The 15724-nt window shown below is 40.4% G+C and overlaps 2 protein-coding genes across 7 annotated transcripts in view; one reads left to right on the top strand and one right to left on the bottom strand.

Moving 5' to 3' along the window:
* Positions 1-1592: 1592 nt before the first annotated feature.
* Positions 1593-12359, top strand: KCNG3 (potassium voltage-gated channel modifier subfamily G member 3). Of its 6 annotated transcripts, none has more exons than XM_054063772.1 (3): positions 1593-2682; positions 11549-11622; positions 12217-12359. In XM_054063772.1, the coding sequence occupies exons 1-3, from the start codon at positions 1600-1602 to the stop codon at positions 12224-12226; spliced, it is 1167 nt and encodes a 388-aa protein (XP_053919747.1). In that variant the 5' UTR covers positions 1593-1599; the 3' UTR covers positions 12227-12359. The 6 variants fall into 6 exon arrangements, with proteins under 6 accessions (XP_053919747.1, XP_053919745.1, XP_053919746.1 ...); XM_054063770.1 differs by having other exon boundaries at positions 1593-2715; XM_054063771.1 differs by lacking the exon at positions 12217-12359 and adding an exon at positions 9794-9896 and having other exon boundaries at positions 11549-11681.
* LOC128851843 (uncharacterized) overlaps positions 12235-15724 on the bottom strand; it is a 19456-nt gene continuing 15966 nt past the window's right edge. The window contains exon 2 of the mRNA XM_054063773.1: positions 12235-12366. Coding sequence (XP_053919748.1) covers positions 12235-12366 — 132 coding nt within the window. The remainder of the gene's footprint in view (positions 12367-15724) is intronic.

Here is a 15724-nt window from a genome sequence, read left to right as displayed (position 1 = left end):
TTGACCCATGTCATTCCAAAGGAGGAAGTCATTGTATTATGTATTTAAAAAAACCTGAAAACCAGAAACAGAAATAGGTATCAAATCACACTACAATGCATCATCAAGTGATGCACTTTAAAGTCTCACTTGTCAGCCCAGCGCTCTACCTGTTCCACCACACACCTTCACAACCCAGCACATAAGGCTTTGTTCATCTTGAAACAATATCTAGAACGTACACTCCAACTGATATTTCTACACAGTTAGCAAATGGATGTTTTCATGCCATGCTATTTATACTCTTTTCCTCTGCAAGCTCCCTATGAGGAATGAAGTGGGTTAACATGGATGGAGCAGGAAGCATGACAAATTGCAAAGCCAGAAGCACCTGGATAACTCATTATCACTGTCAGAGTTGTAGTAAGGCTTTGCTATTTAATTTTTTTTAACAGATATTCTACTAATTGTTCCTGAAGGAATGAAATACATAAGTATACACATCAAAGAAAGGTGAAGAGGTTTAAAATTAACAGGCAGCCAATTATATCAGCTGAACGCAGCTGCTGGAAGCAGAAAACCTTTCCAGTTATGTGAAAACAGACACCAGCATGACTAAAGAGAGATTAAAAATTACCTTACTGTGGAACAACACGCTGGAGTGTATACTTTATTTTGCAATTGGAGTTTGGGAGGGTTTCTTGTCTTCTCGGTAAATGAGAACAATGACTAATTGTGACCTCTAGTGGACATCGGCTATAACAGCCACATCGGAGCCGGCAGTCTCTTAAGGGTAACGTGGGTATTTCTTCGAATCCCTCTCAAAGTGTTTTGTAGACGATGACGAATAGGGTTAAAAATAGTAGCTCTTAATCGCATTCTCCTTTAAAACATCAATTTTACTACACAATTAGTTTACTATCCATTTATTTTGAAACACCGAAATGTGCCTTACAAATCTCTGCTGAGAAAGTAACATGGCAGCAACAAAAAAAAAACCAACCCAACCCATAAAGACAAAGTGCCTCTATCTAGAGTAACAAAGGACGTGCATGGGAAACTACTGGTTTAACCCGGATGTCCTTTTACAGACAGAGACTTGAGCGACAAATCCTTGGCATTAGTTTTGAAAGGATATACTCACCTGCCCTTTCTCCTGACAACTGGAGGCACGTTGGAAGCACCTCACTGAGAGGTTAGAGCTGTATCTTGGGTGATTTTACCCCGTGATGCTGCAGAGGTTAATAAGCCTAGAAAACACCTCAACCTGGAGATCTGTCAAATTGGGGTTAAAAAAAAAATTAAATGAAATAATAAGTAGTGGGGAAGAAGAACTCCCTGTACGTAACGCAACGAAGCGAAAGCAAGGCTTTCGAGAGGAGGCAGGGTCGCGGCAGCCGGTGTGGGGGCTTTGATGTAGGTGCTTTTGACGATGACAGGTGTGGGGCCGAGGAAGGAGGAAGGTGCAGCAGCACAGACAGGAGGCTGTGCTGGGTAGAAGCAGGGAAGAAGGCACCACGGCTCTTCCATGCACTGAGGGGTGGGAAAGTGTCTCCTCATACAGATGTGGGGGGGTGTGGTGGCGGTGTTCCAAAGAAACCCGCGTTTTGCAGGAATCAGATGAGACGGGAGCGACGGGTCACGTCGTGCTCCAACGCTTCACTTCCAGCCTCTTTTTTTCCTTCGGGGAAAAGCATCCCCGAAGTGTTCTTTAGGCTTTTAGCACACCTTCGCCCCCGCAGCGGGCAGCGGGGCTGGAGGGGAGGCGCTGCCACCCCGCACCCCTCTCTCGGAGCATCCCCGCGGAGCCCCGTGTGCGCGGGCGGGGCGGGAGGCGTGTCCGCACCCCGCATCCCGCCTCCCTCCATCCTTCCCTCCCTCCTGCCAAGCCGGCACCGGGCTGTCGGAGCTGCCCGGTCCCACCATGTCCTCGCGGGGTCCCGCGGAGGCGCCCGCCCGCCGGCGCTGAGGTGCGAGCGGCATCCCCGCATCCCTCACCGCATCCCCGCATCCCGCCCCGCCAGCGGTGCGAGCGGCGCCGGGGCAGCCTCGGCCAGCCCTGCCCGCCCTCCTCCGTCCCGCCCAAGCCATGAACTTTGGCCGCGGCCCCTCGGTGGTGTTGAACGTGGGGGGCACCCGGTATTCCTTCTCCCGGGAGGTGCTGAAGGATTTCCCGCTGCGGCGGGTGAGCCGCCTGCACGGCTGCCTGTCGGAGCAGGACGTGCTGGAGGTGTGCGACGACTACGACCGGGAAAGGAACGAGTACTTCTTCGACCGGCACTCGGAGGCTTTCGGCTTCATCATGCTGTACGTGCGGCACGGCCACCTGCGCTTCGTGCCGCACATGTGCGAGCTCTCCTTCTACAACGAGATGATCTACTGGGGGCTGGAGGGCTCCCACCTCGACTACTGCTGCCAGCGGCGCCTCGACGACCGCATGTCCGAGACGCGCACCTACTTCTCGGCGGAGGAGCCGCCGGGCGAGCTGTCGGGGGCAAAGGGGCGGCGGCAGCCGGGAGCCGAGGGCGGCAAGTGGCTGGAGAGGATGAGGAGGACTTTCGAGGAGCCCACGTCTTCCGTGGCCGCCCAGGTCCTGGCCACCGTCTCCATCCTCTTCGTCATCGTGTCCATGGTGGTGCTGTGCGCCAGCACCTTGCCCGAGTGGCGGGCGCCGGAGAACCGCAGCGTGGAGGAGCAGAGCAGGTACACAGCAGAGTCAGTCAGGGAGCCCTCAGGGTAGGAGGATCCTTTATTTTCCCCCGCTGTCCGCTCCCCGTGTGTCCCGTCCAGTGTGTGTCCTGCCCCTCGTCCTGACGGTCCGGGCGGAGATCGCCCTCAAACTCCAGCCCCGGAGAGGGGGAGCTGGCTCCGAGCGGGGTTCGGCACCCGGGGGGCCCGGGGAGCGGCTGCCAGCGGAACACGGCTCCTGTGCTCGGAAACGGTACCTCCTCCTCCTCTCCTGGAGCTCTTTATACCCCCGCCTTTCAAAGAGCCACGGCGCTCCTTACCCACGCAGAAAAGTTCAAGCACTCGGAAAAATGATATTTTAGGCATTAAGATTGCGGAAAAAGGGGGAAATAAAGCCCTAAAAGAAAAGAATGCAATTCTTTCTTCTTTTCCTTTAGGAAAAGCTCCATCCTGTGTGTACTCGGTGTGTATTCCTACAGGTCCTTCTGCTGGAGCAGACCCAGCGCCTGTTAGGGTTCCCAGCTCGTAAATTCTCCTATGTGGGAGCAGCCTTACCCTCCTTTCTCTTTCCATCTCATATTCTTTATGTGAGCAACACAGGGGAGGATCAGGCTGTGCATTAAGCTCTTGCAAATGCATCGTATAAGCACTCCAGTGTATGAATGTAACAGATGTTTACGTTTCCTTTAGATAAAACATGCAAGCACACTAAACATAGCAAAAGAGTTGCGGAATCCAGGGCATGGGGTATAAGGCTTAATCCTGAGTGTTTCTAGTGAGAACCAACCCTTCTTCATCTTTTTTGTGACCTCAGCATAGGGTTACATCAATGCAGCTCCACTGACTTTAAATCATTTTTCTCGCTCGCTCACTCATTCACTCTTGTGTTCCTTAGAGAGCAGAATCAAGACCACTCCGGTAGGATTTCATATAAAGAAAGAAGTAAACGATTCTTCTATTTGCTAGTTTCTCCCTTTGAAAACACGCAGGATATTCAATAAAAAGTTTTCAGCTTCTGCTCTGCTAAAGGGGCCCTACAGTGAAATTGTAGCCTTGTCATTATGAAATCATCGTCTTTTACCATAGGGTTAATTGGAATGTGATATAGTATATCTTAGTAGCCAAATTAATGCCTTGGAAAGTATTTTCATATTTTCCATTAGCTTAATGGAAAACTGCACCTGTATTTCTTGTTGTAGCTGAGCCAAAGAAGTAATTGTATGAATAAAAAGAAAGCAGATACAGATTGAAAAGCTGTTGATTCCTGCTTGGATTCAGATATGTCAAAAGTTCCTCTTAAAGATTCTTCCAATTAAAAATTCTTACTTAAGCTTCGTAATGTTATTTCAAAGGGTAGATGCTCTGGGTGATCTTTTGTAAGGCAGAAAATTGCTTAGATACTCCCAACAGACAGGGGGAAATAGATGCAACGTCACCACAGTATTAACAACACCGGTCATATCTTTGTTATCTTTGTTCACATCTTCATGGTGTGGGCGTCAACAATAATTTTGCTCTTACTGAAAGAGCTCAACTTGCAGAGGAACAACACATATGACGTGTATTTTTTCTTTCATAGTGCCTTTGTGTTCAAGCACGTGTGTATTACATACACATAATTTTACTCTTCTGAAAATGATTGCATATTGTATACCAAGTGTTTGAAAGACAAGATCCTAAATATTTGGTAGGTACAGAGTAGCCAAGCACTTCATAAGGCAGTGAAAGCTGTTTTTAAAACCAGAAAGACCACTGTCAATAGTAGGACAAGTTTCTTCAATGCTAGTTGTAGTACTCCATAGTACTGCAACAAAAAAAAAAGAGAGATAACTGTAAAAATTGTGGCTGAACAGTTTCTAACCATCCTGTTGCGTATGAAGGCCGACAGAGGCTGGTTTATTTCATGTGCGACTTAACCCATGTGTTGTCACTGCATGGGAACTGATGGCAATTCAGTGGCAAACACATGGAAAACAGATACAAATGTCTTCCTTTCTATCCATAGCTGGTCACATGCTGAGGTGGCCTTGATCTGTTTCAGGAGACACTCCTTTCTTTATTGCATATGCTGCATTATGACTAAAAAGCCTGTTACATCTGGAGGGAAACAAAAAAAAAAAAGATGTGAGCTACAGTTGCTTTTAAGTGAGTGATTCGGTCCAGTTACAACTGTTCACACATGCCATAGGATTTGACCTAATGTACCCAGTTGTCATCTGACTTTATTTCTCTTTATTTGTTTATATTTTATTTTCTTTTCTTTAGTTTGTAGTTATTTCATTTGAAATGAGATAGCTACTTAGGTTTTTGGAAATGTAAGCTTTCGGAAACCTAACTGGATTATTTGAGAGTCTGACCACAGAGATCACACAGTGGCGTTCAGGATTGTGTACTGTGTCTGTCATAGAATCACCAGGTTGTAAAAGACCTCTTGGATCATCGAGTCCAACCATTCCTATCTGCCACTAAACCATGTCCCTGAGCACCTTGTCTAACAGTCTTTTAAATACCTCCAGGGATGGTGACGCAACCACCTCCCTGGGCAGCCTCTGCCAGTGCCTGACAACCCTTTCTGTGAAAAATTTCAACATGGTCCATCGTAGGTGAGCAGGCTTTTAAAAAATTGGCTGCTAGTTTCTGATACATTTAAAAGTTTGAAGCCAAATGATATCTTTTGTTTATTAACCAAGGTTCCTCATGGAATGAAATACCCCAAAAATATTTTTTTTTGTTAAGAGACAACGTGACAATAATGCTGTATGCAAGTGAATTCTGGTTCACTGTAATTACTAGAATTAAGACTTTACATTATTCTAAAAACATATATTGAAAAGTTGTAGAAATGAAAAGTCCATGCGCTTATCTAGAAGTCCTTAGGCTATGGATTTGGGATGTAACTGACTATTCAAATCAGCATAAGCCTCGAAGTGCTCGCCTTGAAGAGGTGAGCACTATTTCATGAAATTCAGAAACATTGATATTTTTAAATCTCTCACATGCTTACTAATCCACCCCCTGTCCTTCTCTCGGTGTTATGTTAGAGGTTAGAAGGGTGCCACATGGATGATTTCTGTGGCTGAACTGTCATAATCATCCCCAGAACTGCTTTGAGCAGCTGTAGTGAAAATAGCTTCTAGCAGGGTGTCTGCAGCTTACCTGGACATCATCTCTAGAACTGAGTGCCTCACCAACTCCGTAATTCACAAAATCAGCCTCTTTAATGAGGTTTGTGGTGAGGGTTACTGCAGCTGCCAGCTAATAGCAGCTGTGTTTATTCTTCTTGTGTGAACACCTTCACCAGAAGAGGAACTGAGTCCACCAAGCAGTTCTCAGAAACTATTACATTGTTAGGATTTTTCATGGTGAAGGACACTCTCAAAGGGTGAACAGCCTACTGCTATTTCTGGTCCTTTGGAACAACACCCTTTAGAAGGTAACAATGAACTCCAAGAGTAAGTCTTATTAAAGAAGGAGGAGTTGGGGAGTCTGACCTCTGAATCTCACTGATTTTCAGATCTTGCAGACACTGACAATATAAGTCCTTGATTTGCAGAGAAACTGGCTTCCCCAGGTCCGTTCTCAGGATTAGAGATGAATTATTAAATTTTGTGCATTTTAAGATTTTTAATCCCTTTCCTGCCTTGGCATGTTTCACTCATCAGAGCTAAAGATTTGCATCAGATTTGCATACTTTAGGAGCAGACAGCAGGGACACCTGTCTTCCCTTCTGTTGCTTCTGGCAATTTCAAGTCATCTTTGCTCTCCTCTGAACTGTGCCAACAGATGCATATTGTGAGTCTCTGACCAGGGACCCATCCATAAACTGATCGTAAGCATAATTTTCTGGGGAGAACTTCCCAAGCCTCTAATAGGAAGTCATCTAAAGCTACTTGACTTACTGCCAGTGCAGTTCTATCTACTTGCCTTTAAACTCTTTTTCCAACACTAAATACAAGTAGCTTGTTAGCACAAGGGCGACACTTTTCCCACTTACTAATCAGATTGAATTTGTATTGAAAGAACTACTTGGTTATCAAGCCTATACGATTGCTGTGTTCTTAAGCAAAAGCCAATTAACACGGTAACTTCTCAAAGCAGCTCTCAACAGAGACAGTGTGCCTTTTTTCATCTCTGCAAAACATCAGCTTAAAAAGTTACATTTGGATTTTAGACACACAAAAATCATAATTCCTTTATGGTGGTGGAATTTCAGAACACCCAAATGCTCATGTCCAACATCTGTTAAAAAAAAACCAACCAAACTTCTTTTCTGGGTAAGATCTCTCCTGAACACCACATTTTTGCTAGGTTAAAACAGTAGGCTGAAGGTAACGAATGGAACTACAAAGCCAAGTTAAAAACATGGGGGTGCATTCTTCTAATGAATTTACGAGCTTTTTGAAAAATAGAGATGACATAAAGAACAGACGTGTATCGCTGCCTGGCTGCAGGAGAACCTGAACAAACCCACCAGGACTAGGTGATACTTGCGTTCAAATTGTATGGCAGAGATGCTGAGGACCCGAGGGCTTGAGTTGTTCATATCCAGGCATCTTCCGAGAGCTGTGAAAGGCATTTGCCCCTTCCCTGGGGAGTGCTGGATTATTACTGCCTCTCAAATAAGGCATCGGACGGATTATTGCTACCAAAGCAGGGACAGAATGGAAAAAAGCCAGCAAGGTTTTTAATACAGGGAAACAAGCTGTTCTGCGGCCCTTACTCTGTGGTTTGTAGCGTGACAGAAACCCTGTTGATTTCCAAAGCATTAAAAAAGAAACCACATTTGCTGAAATGACTAGAAGCCTTCTTGAGCAGGAATTGGATCATTCTGGCTACCACTTGGACGTTTTTCAGGTTTAATGTGCTTTACATGGAAATAGGCTTTAGCAACAATTTTACAAATCAGTGCTGGCAGATATTACTTTTTAATCCTGTCGTATACTGTCTTTAATCATATCATCTGTTTTCCTCGTGTGTCTTGTTGATGTCTATGTTTTATTTACAAGCTTGATAGGTAATAGTGCCGCTAACAAATATTTTGGCTTGATTTCAACCAACTCACCAGGGGATATTGAAAGTGTACAAATTGGCAAGCTGGGGCAAAGAATAATGTTAAATTGAAATATTCTGAGACATGTGCAATATGATTTTTTTTTTTTTAGTAGTAACAAACAGAAAATTGAACAGTGCTGGGATTACAGTAGAAACAAGGCTCACAAAGCTTTTAATTTTCCGTTTATGGGCAAGAGACTCATTAGAGCAATCTTGAAAGATAAGTACCAAGAGAGTTAAAATTTTAGGAGAAAAAGCCTCTTTCGTGTGTTTAGGTCTGGGACAATGAACAGTTAAGTTTGAGCAAAAATAATCTGTAAGTAAATAAAAATTATGAATTAGTATTTTCTCGGATTATTTATGAATTTTCTAGGGAATCTTCAAGGAAACACTCCCTGAGTTTAATTTTTTCTCTCCTTTTTGAATGCCAGCTATTTTAAAACTGAACTCATTGGGGGAGGGGGGTAACCCAAAAACAGCAAGTTTAGAAAATCAGTACTACATTTTACCAAAATTTAGCTCATGATTTAATTATGTAGTTATAGATTTTAATACAGCATTACTCCAGGACTAGGCAATAAAAGGTAGTCTGTCCTGTGAATATGCAGCAAATATTTTAAGAATTGATTACAGAAGATACAGTAACTTCAGTCATCTGAGTGCGTGCATTTTATTTGGCTTTAACTTTATACGCAGTTAAGTTCTCTTGAGGACTAGCTGTTAAATTTGCTTTCCTTAGTAGATGTTATTTATCCATTAACAAGGTTAGCTATAAAGCTAAGACACTATAAGGAGAGGGAGACTTGACCTGGACGTGGAAACATAGTATGTAGCACCTCACATTTCCCAGCAGGTCACAGATTTCTAGTTGTTTTCACCAAAGCACGCACTTCTATGTGATTCCCCAGGACTGCTGAAATCCATCTACGCAGGAAAAAAAGGAGTGACAAGAGAGGAAAAATGAAAAATCTTTCACTGCTGACTAAGAAGTAAAGAGAGGAAAGAAGAAAATAAGGGACACTCATCTTCATCATCATCTCTCTAACTAGGATGCGTATAATTGAGAAGGAAGGATAGATGTAGAATGGAGAACTGGAAGTTCAATACATAATGGAGTGGCAGTAATGCATCTCCCACTGTCCAGATCTTGCTTTGTCTTTTTGGCATCAGTGATGTTTCTTAGCTCACTTCAAGTCCATTCTACAATAAAAGGTTTCTTCTGTCCTTCCTACTGAAGTATAACTGATTTACATATCTCTTGCGCTAGAAACTGCCAGAATAAAACAATGGATCAATCACATTTTATGGACACTTGCACAACTATTTACAAAGTTTCACTGGACCACTGAGTCAATGTCGATTCATAAAGACTTCTACTGAATCATAGTGATCAGAGCCTAACTTCCTTAAAGCCCAGCTCAGCGATAACTCGCCTAATTTGTGACAAAATGGAGGAGTTATTTTTCCAACATTATCAGGGCATCAGGAGGAAATATCAAGTGAAAAATCTTTAAATGGTATAATATACAAATTGCTTTTTAATTTAAATCTTACATGTCATAGGATACAGGCAGCACTACCAGAGAACTCTCATAAAATGTAATGAAATAGTCTGCTGGAATAGTTGAATATTCCTGGCTGCAACTTCCTATCCAGACACACTTTTTCTTTTAATCATTATATGAGATCTTAACTAGCCAATGTACAAGACTTAACCAGTGTGTCCATTACCATGATCTTGCCGCTTGACTGATTTTACCAGGAAAATGTTGAGTATTTCCTCATCATGTGTAAAAAGGATTTAAGAGAACTTACCCATTAACATTTTTTCCTTGATTTTTTTTTCAACGTAAAGGAATAATAATCCACATTCATACAGTAACTTCCATATATCTTTTGGAATGACTTTTGCTTAGAACACATTATGATCTGAGCATTTTTTAAAAGAAATTAAATCTGCGTCTGAGGTAGTTATCACTCACTGTCATTATTAAAGAAGCACTAATATTTTCAAGAGCTTAATTTTGAAGAGAACACATAACTCTTAAGAGCAAGCTATTTTTTAAATTCACAGGTCTTTCCATCAAAAGGTGCTAACGTGTTTTATAAGCCCTTTATGAAGAAAGGCCACGTGCTTCCAGAACTTGAATTGTTACTCATGAAACAAGAAAAACAAGGTCAGTTTTATGTGAAAAACTATTAAAATTTGCTGTGGCTGGAATTAGTGTACCTTACTATTTTCCATCAACTGATTGTTACTGCTTTCTCCAATTTTTTTAGTAAAACTAAAGTGAATGAATGACTAAAATGAAATTAATAAAAGATATCTAAAACATTAGTGTATGAAACTTCTATGAAAGTTAGTTTATTGAGTCTATTAGCATAATTACAGCAGTTACAGAACAATATTGTCTTTCTAACAAGTATTTTATAACAATAGATTTCAGAACTGATAAAAAATTATACTGATGTGTTAAGGAAGCAAAATTTTAGGTTTGAAGTGACAGTTGAATTCTTACTTGCAAATCATTATGTTTCTACAGACACTACCTTGTTAGGATCCTTGCATAGCAAAAAAAGCTCAGGTGTTATATGGTATTTTCAAATCCCCACTCTCACGTCAGTTTTGTTTCAGACCTGTTGGTATGAGGAGGCATTGGTGATTGGCTTTTTCTTTGCTCAAACTGTTGGTGAAAAAAGATAAACAAAGGAAAGAGGGGAAGATTAGCTTTCATTCCCTCCTATATTAAACAAGTGAGCATACTACTTACGAAAACGGTTATTTTCAGATGGGAGACTTGAGACTACATACACCACAGTTATTCAATAATCTTAAAGCAATATTTTAATCTTCTGTTTCTACCTTCTCCTGGTTTCAAGTTGAGATGTTCTCAAGTCTCATTCATTGCACTGGGACTTGAAAATATTTAAGAACATACTGAAATTGCCTTCCAGGATTTCTTTCTTAAGGCCATTATTTCTGAGTGGCAAGAAGATAATCTTGCCTGTTGCTTTGGTTACCTTGACATTTTTGCTGCAACACAGTTTAGGTGGAGTTACATTTAAAACAAAAGGAAATAATCAGTAATGCGGAACATATTGGTAAATGGGAGGACGTAAGCTTATAACTTTGTGTATCCAATAATGAGAAATGCAACACCATCTGTGTTGAGTGGCAATACCTATAGAGTCCTGAATACGGTTCTAGGTAAGTCTGTGTTTGGGATGCAAATCAAACAGACTGGTTTAGGTTGGTTCCTGAAAAGCCAGTTTGCACGAATTATCCAATGCAAAAGCTGATTTCTGCCTACTTCATCTTCACTTGCATTTTAGTTTAGCGGTATCATTCTATACAGTGTTTCTCGTAACAAGCCAGTTCACCGATCCACAGGCCTTGGCATCTGCATGTGGATCAGGCCTCACAGATTTAAAACAAATGAAAAAATGAACAAAATCTGCCAAACCCCAACCAACCACCAAAAAAAAATGTTCTAGATAATGTTACACTTTGGCATCAGTGGCATACAATTTCTTGTAAGGTTCCAGTTTTTGTAGGCAGATTTGCTGAGTATTAGGACCAGCAGCAATCTGTAGTTCGAAGGAAATGATCAGTGAGTGAGTTCTTAGCAACGATCAGCTTAAACTGCTTACTAAATCCTCAGGTTAATTGCTGAAATCTGGTGTTATGTGTGTAGGGTAAGAACAACATGCTTTCTGTTTGTCGTTTGTGAAGGTCTAAGTGTCAATTTGGCAATATCTGTCAATAAACAAAACATCCACTAGAGCTTTTGCACAGAACATGAATACTGTACTTTATTTCTTTTGACAGGATAATAGAAGCTATCTGCATAGGCTGGTTCACTGCAGAGTGCATTGTGAGGTTCATCGTCTCCAAAAACAAGTGTGAGTTTGTCAGAAGACCTCTCAACATCATTGATTTACTGGCAATTACTCCTTACTACATCTCTGTTCTAATGACAGTTTTCACAGGTGAAAATTCGCAGCTTCAGAGGGCTGGAGTCACCTTGAGGGTCTTAAGAATGATGAGGATTTTTTGGGTGATTAAACTGGCTCGTCATTTCATTGGCCTTCAAACACTTGGTCTGACTCTGAAGCGTTGTTACAGAGAGATGGTGATGCTACTTGTCTTTATCTGTGTTGCTATGGCAATTTTCAGTGCACTTTCCCAGCTTCTTGAAAATGGGCTGGACTTGGGAACAAAGAATAAGGATTATGCCAGCATTCCTGCTGCTTGTTGGTGGGTGATCATCTCAATGACCACGGTTGGTTATGGTGACATGTGTCCCATCACAGTACCAGGAAGGATTCTTGGAGGAATTTGTGTGGTTAGTGGCATTGTTTTATTAGCCTTGCCGATCACTTTCATTTATCACAGCTTTGTGCAATGTTACCATGAGCTCAAGTTCCGATCTGCTAGGTACAGTAGAAGCCTCTCTGCTGAATTCTTAAATTGACCAAACTTGCATTCTGTTGTAGTTATTGCTAAGCTTTGTCTTAGAAGAACATGGTGGAAGGTCCCTTCACGTGTCCTCCTTGACTGGATGGTCCTATGGAACAACATTCTCGCCAGCCTGGAGAAAGCCCGTCACCATTCAGCCAGGAAGGATGGCCATCTGCCTGGGGCACCTTGCAGGGAGAGGGAGTGATGTTTCAATTTTGAGAGAACAAAAAGACGATTCAGAAGTCCTCAACCAGACCAGTTTGGGCTTCAGTTTGCCTTTACACACAAAAGCAGAACAAAAAATGGGCTTAACACTGAGATCTGTCTTTCCCATAATTACATCTTATACCGTTCTAAGCAACATGTAGCAAAAGTTTTTCAAAGATTTGCATAGAGGCATTGATAATGTCTTGCATAAAATATCTACAGTTTTAACTGAGACAAGCAAATTAGGTACTGAAAGAGAATCGCTGCTACTTTTGAGCTTCACAACAGAGTAAAGCTGATTCTGTAACTCAGGAAAGATGAAGAATGTAGGTCTGTAGGGCAGAAAGTCTTGAGGCCTGATTCTGATCTTCGATGAAGCACACAAATCTGTAAAACCGGTGAAGTCAGTGGCATTGCTTTGAACTTGATAATTTAGAGATGTTCAAGAGGGCCACCTCTGAATGTTTTAGCAAGGACTTCCTTGGCCCCAATTTCTCCTCTGATCATTAGTAGAAGCAAGTGTTGTACTTTATAAAGATCAGCATTAAAAAATCATGCATTAATAAATATATTATTTGGTAGTTTAGTGGGGAAGCTATCCAAATTTTACATACATTCAGTTCAACTCCATCCACCTGAAATGACCTACTCAAAAGCACAAATTCCACCCCCCCATTTAATTAAACATATATCATAGTGAAAGTTCTCTAAGACAAATTATGAGATTCCATCACCTGAAAAAGTCTTGAGAAGTCACTGAAAAACAAGAGTACCAGCTCCCTGTCAGATGAGGCTTCATAATCTTTAGGTTCTGCAATCGTTACTGAAGGGTACACTTCAATGGAACTTTTAAAAACAATTGTAAAAAGCCCAGAGCATACTAAAGAAAGTAAAATATAGAAGTGTGAGTTGCACTTGGCAAAATGGTGTATTCTCCAATGTAACTAGAAAATTAAAATGAATCAAGTTAGGTTCTGAAATGTTGTTCACTACATTTCTCGTGTAGTACTGCTTAATAGCCTCATTCAGTATAATTCTGAAAGGCTGCTATGTAGAAATGTGCAGTTAGATACTAAAACACATTATGGTACAGTTTTACTAATATTAGAGTAACAATAAACATTAATGGGGAGCTTTCTTATTAACTTGGAAGTTCAGAGCCATCAGCATTGTTGAATTTGGCGTGCTTGCCTGAAAATACCACATTTACAATTACTGTGCTGTAGAAATGTCTTTTATGTACATATTTGTTAAAAGCTTTAGAAGAAAAAAGAGTATTACCTAGAAAACACATCTCTGGAATTGCTCGCATTGGTCAATAACCAGTATATTGAAGGCTCTACCCTGAAGAAATCATTACCATTTTTAAGTGGTCTTAGTTCTCAGTAGTTTTAAAGAATTACAGTGCAAATACAATTTTTATGAACACCTAAAATGAATTTTAGTAGCCTTCTTACCGATAAACTTGACTTTTCCTTCAGTAGTTTTTTTCAAGACTACATTGTTAAGTACCGTTGCAGGCATACTTGTGTTTCATGCCACTGACACATTCTGGTGTTCAGCAGGTTATCTCTGTAGTTCCTTGTACTACTATATTTATGCCTTTTATATCAGAAACACGTAGTTCACAAACTGGCTCCAGCATTCCACAGAGAGATGACTATGAGCAAAAATTTCTTCCTTACGTGAGATTCACAGCTGATGTTAGTTAGGCGAGTTGTGACTTCAGAGACACTTAGCTGGAGATGCTGGCTCTGTATTCCTGCATGTGTACCTATATATATCCTGCATATATTATATATTATAGTCAGTTGAAATGTTTTTTTTTTTCTCCTCACAAAAAACTTCCTCCTTGGCAAATTTGAGATTTCAGACTTTAATCCAAACACAGCTGTTGAAGAAAATGACATTTTCATCTTCTAATGAAAAGTTTATTTTGACAGTATCAAAACTATTTTCAAGAAGAAAATAGCTAATTTTTTTTTGTATTTTGCTCCATTTTTTTTTCCATCATTAAAAATAGGTAAAAAAAACCCACATAGGAACTTAGCCTTACAGATTTTCATACACTGTTTTTAATGCTTGGGAAAAAAATCTCTTTTTCATTAATTCCTTAAGACTTACTTTGTCTTTTGTCCGTGTACTGTATTTAACCAAATCAATACTCTGAGATACAGCCCTCCTCCCACAAAACGCCCAAACCATCATCACAATGACGATAGTTTGATATCTATATAATGTGAATATACTTAAAGTTCATTGCAATCTTGATCTCAAGAAAAAATAAAATGTATTTAAGCAGTACCTGTAAATTTAACATCTAACCTTTAGATGACCGTACAAAGTAAAAATTATTAATTAATGCTCGTAAGTTGTGAATACCAATTTGCAGCACAAATCATTTTGTGTAACCAATTAAGTACTGGAAGTTTTCAAAGATCCAGACTATATGTGGATATGAATAGAATGTTTGATCCTTTATAAAGTGTTTACCAGCTAAAGAATCCTTTCCTAGTGCAAAAAGATTATCTAATGAAAACAATTGTGTAAAAAAATAAGTCTGCGTTGATTATCTTAAGTCATAATTTTCTTTTTTTAGCAGCTTACGTTCACTTTTTATATGGCAAAATGTGAATAGAATGACCTAATGTATTTTTCAATTTGAATTATAATAAAATATTTTGAAACTGCTCTCTATGTAAGGCCACTACAGAGAGGTACTGGGGTGCGTTTGTGAGATTTTTTTGCTTTTTTATTATTGTATGGTTCTCACTGTGTAGAATTTAGTTTCCTTAGAAACCAAGTTGAAGTAATGTGATCTCAATGGTAGCCTTAAACCAGAATTTTATAGTAAGTAAACAGGGTTGCTGACTTCTAGTAATATATATCATCTTATTTTCAATGGACCGGTGTTTTTTTAGCATAACTTAAAAAAACCTTAATTATATTTGTAGTCAAAAATAAGCATACTTTTAAACAGACACAACTGTTCTACTGCAAGTTTACTTGAGACCATGATTTTTGCAGCCCTGGGGTGCAGCGATCTATTCTGTAATACAGCATTTCAAAGCCAAGTGAAGACAAGCTTGCTCATGTCTAACCATTGCTGGTTTGAACCCTATAGAATAAAATACCTCTTGCAATATCTGATACATTCGCAGTTCGACCAAATTAGATTAAACACAAATATAGTAAAACCGGGGATAAATGAGGAGAGCTTTGTTATCCAGCCTTTCAGTTTATCCAAAACTAAAACCAATGCCAATGAGTTTTGAACTGCCATTGTAAGTTTTGATGACAACAAAAGTTAATCATACATTGTAATAATTGGTTCAG

This window comes from Cuculus canorus, chromosome 3 (assembly GCF_017976375.1).
Source record: "Cuculus canorus isolate bCucCan1 chromosome 3, bCucCan1.pri, whole genome shotgun sequence".
NCBI classification, from domain to species: Eukaryota; Metazoa; Chordata; class Aves; order Cuculiformes; family Cuculidae; genus Cuculus; species Cuculus canorus.
Note: the sequence above shows the minus strand (reverse complement) of the source record. Positions and strands in the feature narration are given on the sequence as shown.

Excerpts from the sequence above, each read along its gene's own strand:
- KCNG3 (XM_009559500.2), top strand. The coding sequence starts at position 2,069 with ATGAACTTTGGCCGCGGCCCCTCGGTGGTGTTGAACGTGGGGGGCACC. Across the intron at positions 2,716-11,548 it reads TCAGTCAGGGAGCCCTCAGG|GATAATAGAAGCTATCTGCA; the intron begins GTAGGAGGATCC and ends TTCTTTTGACAG.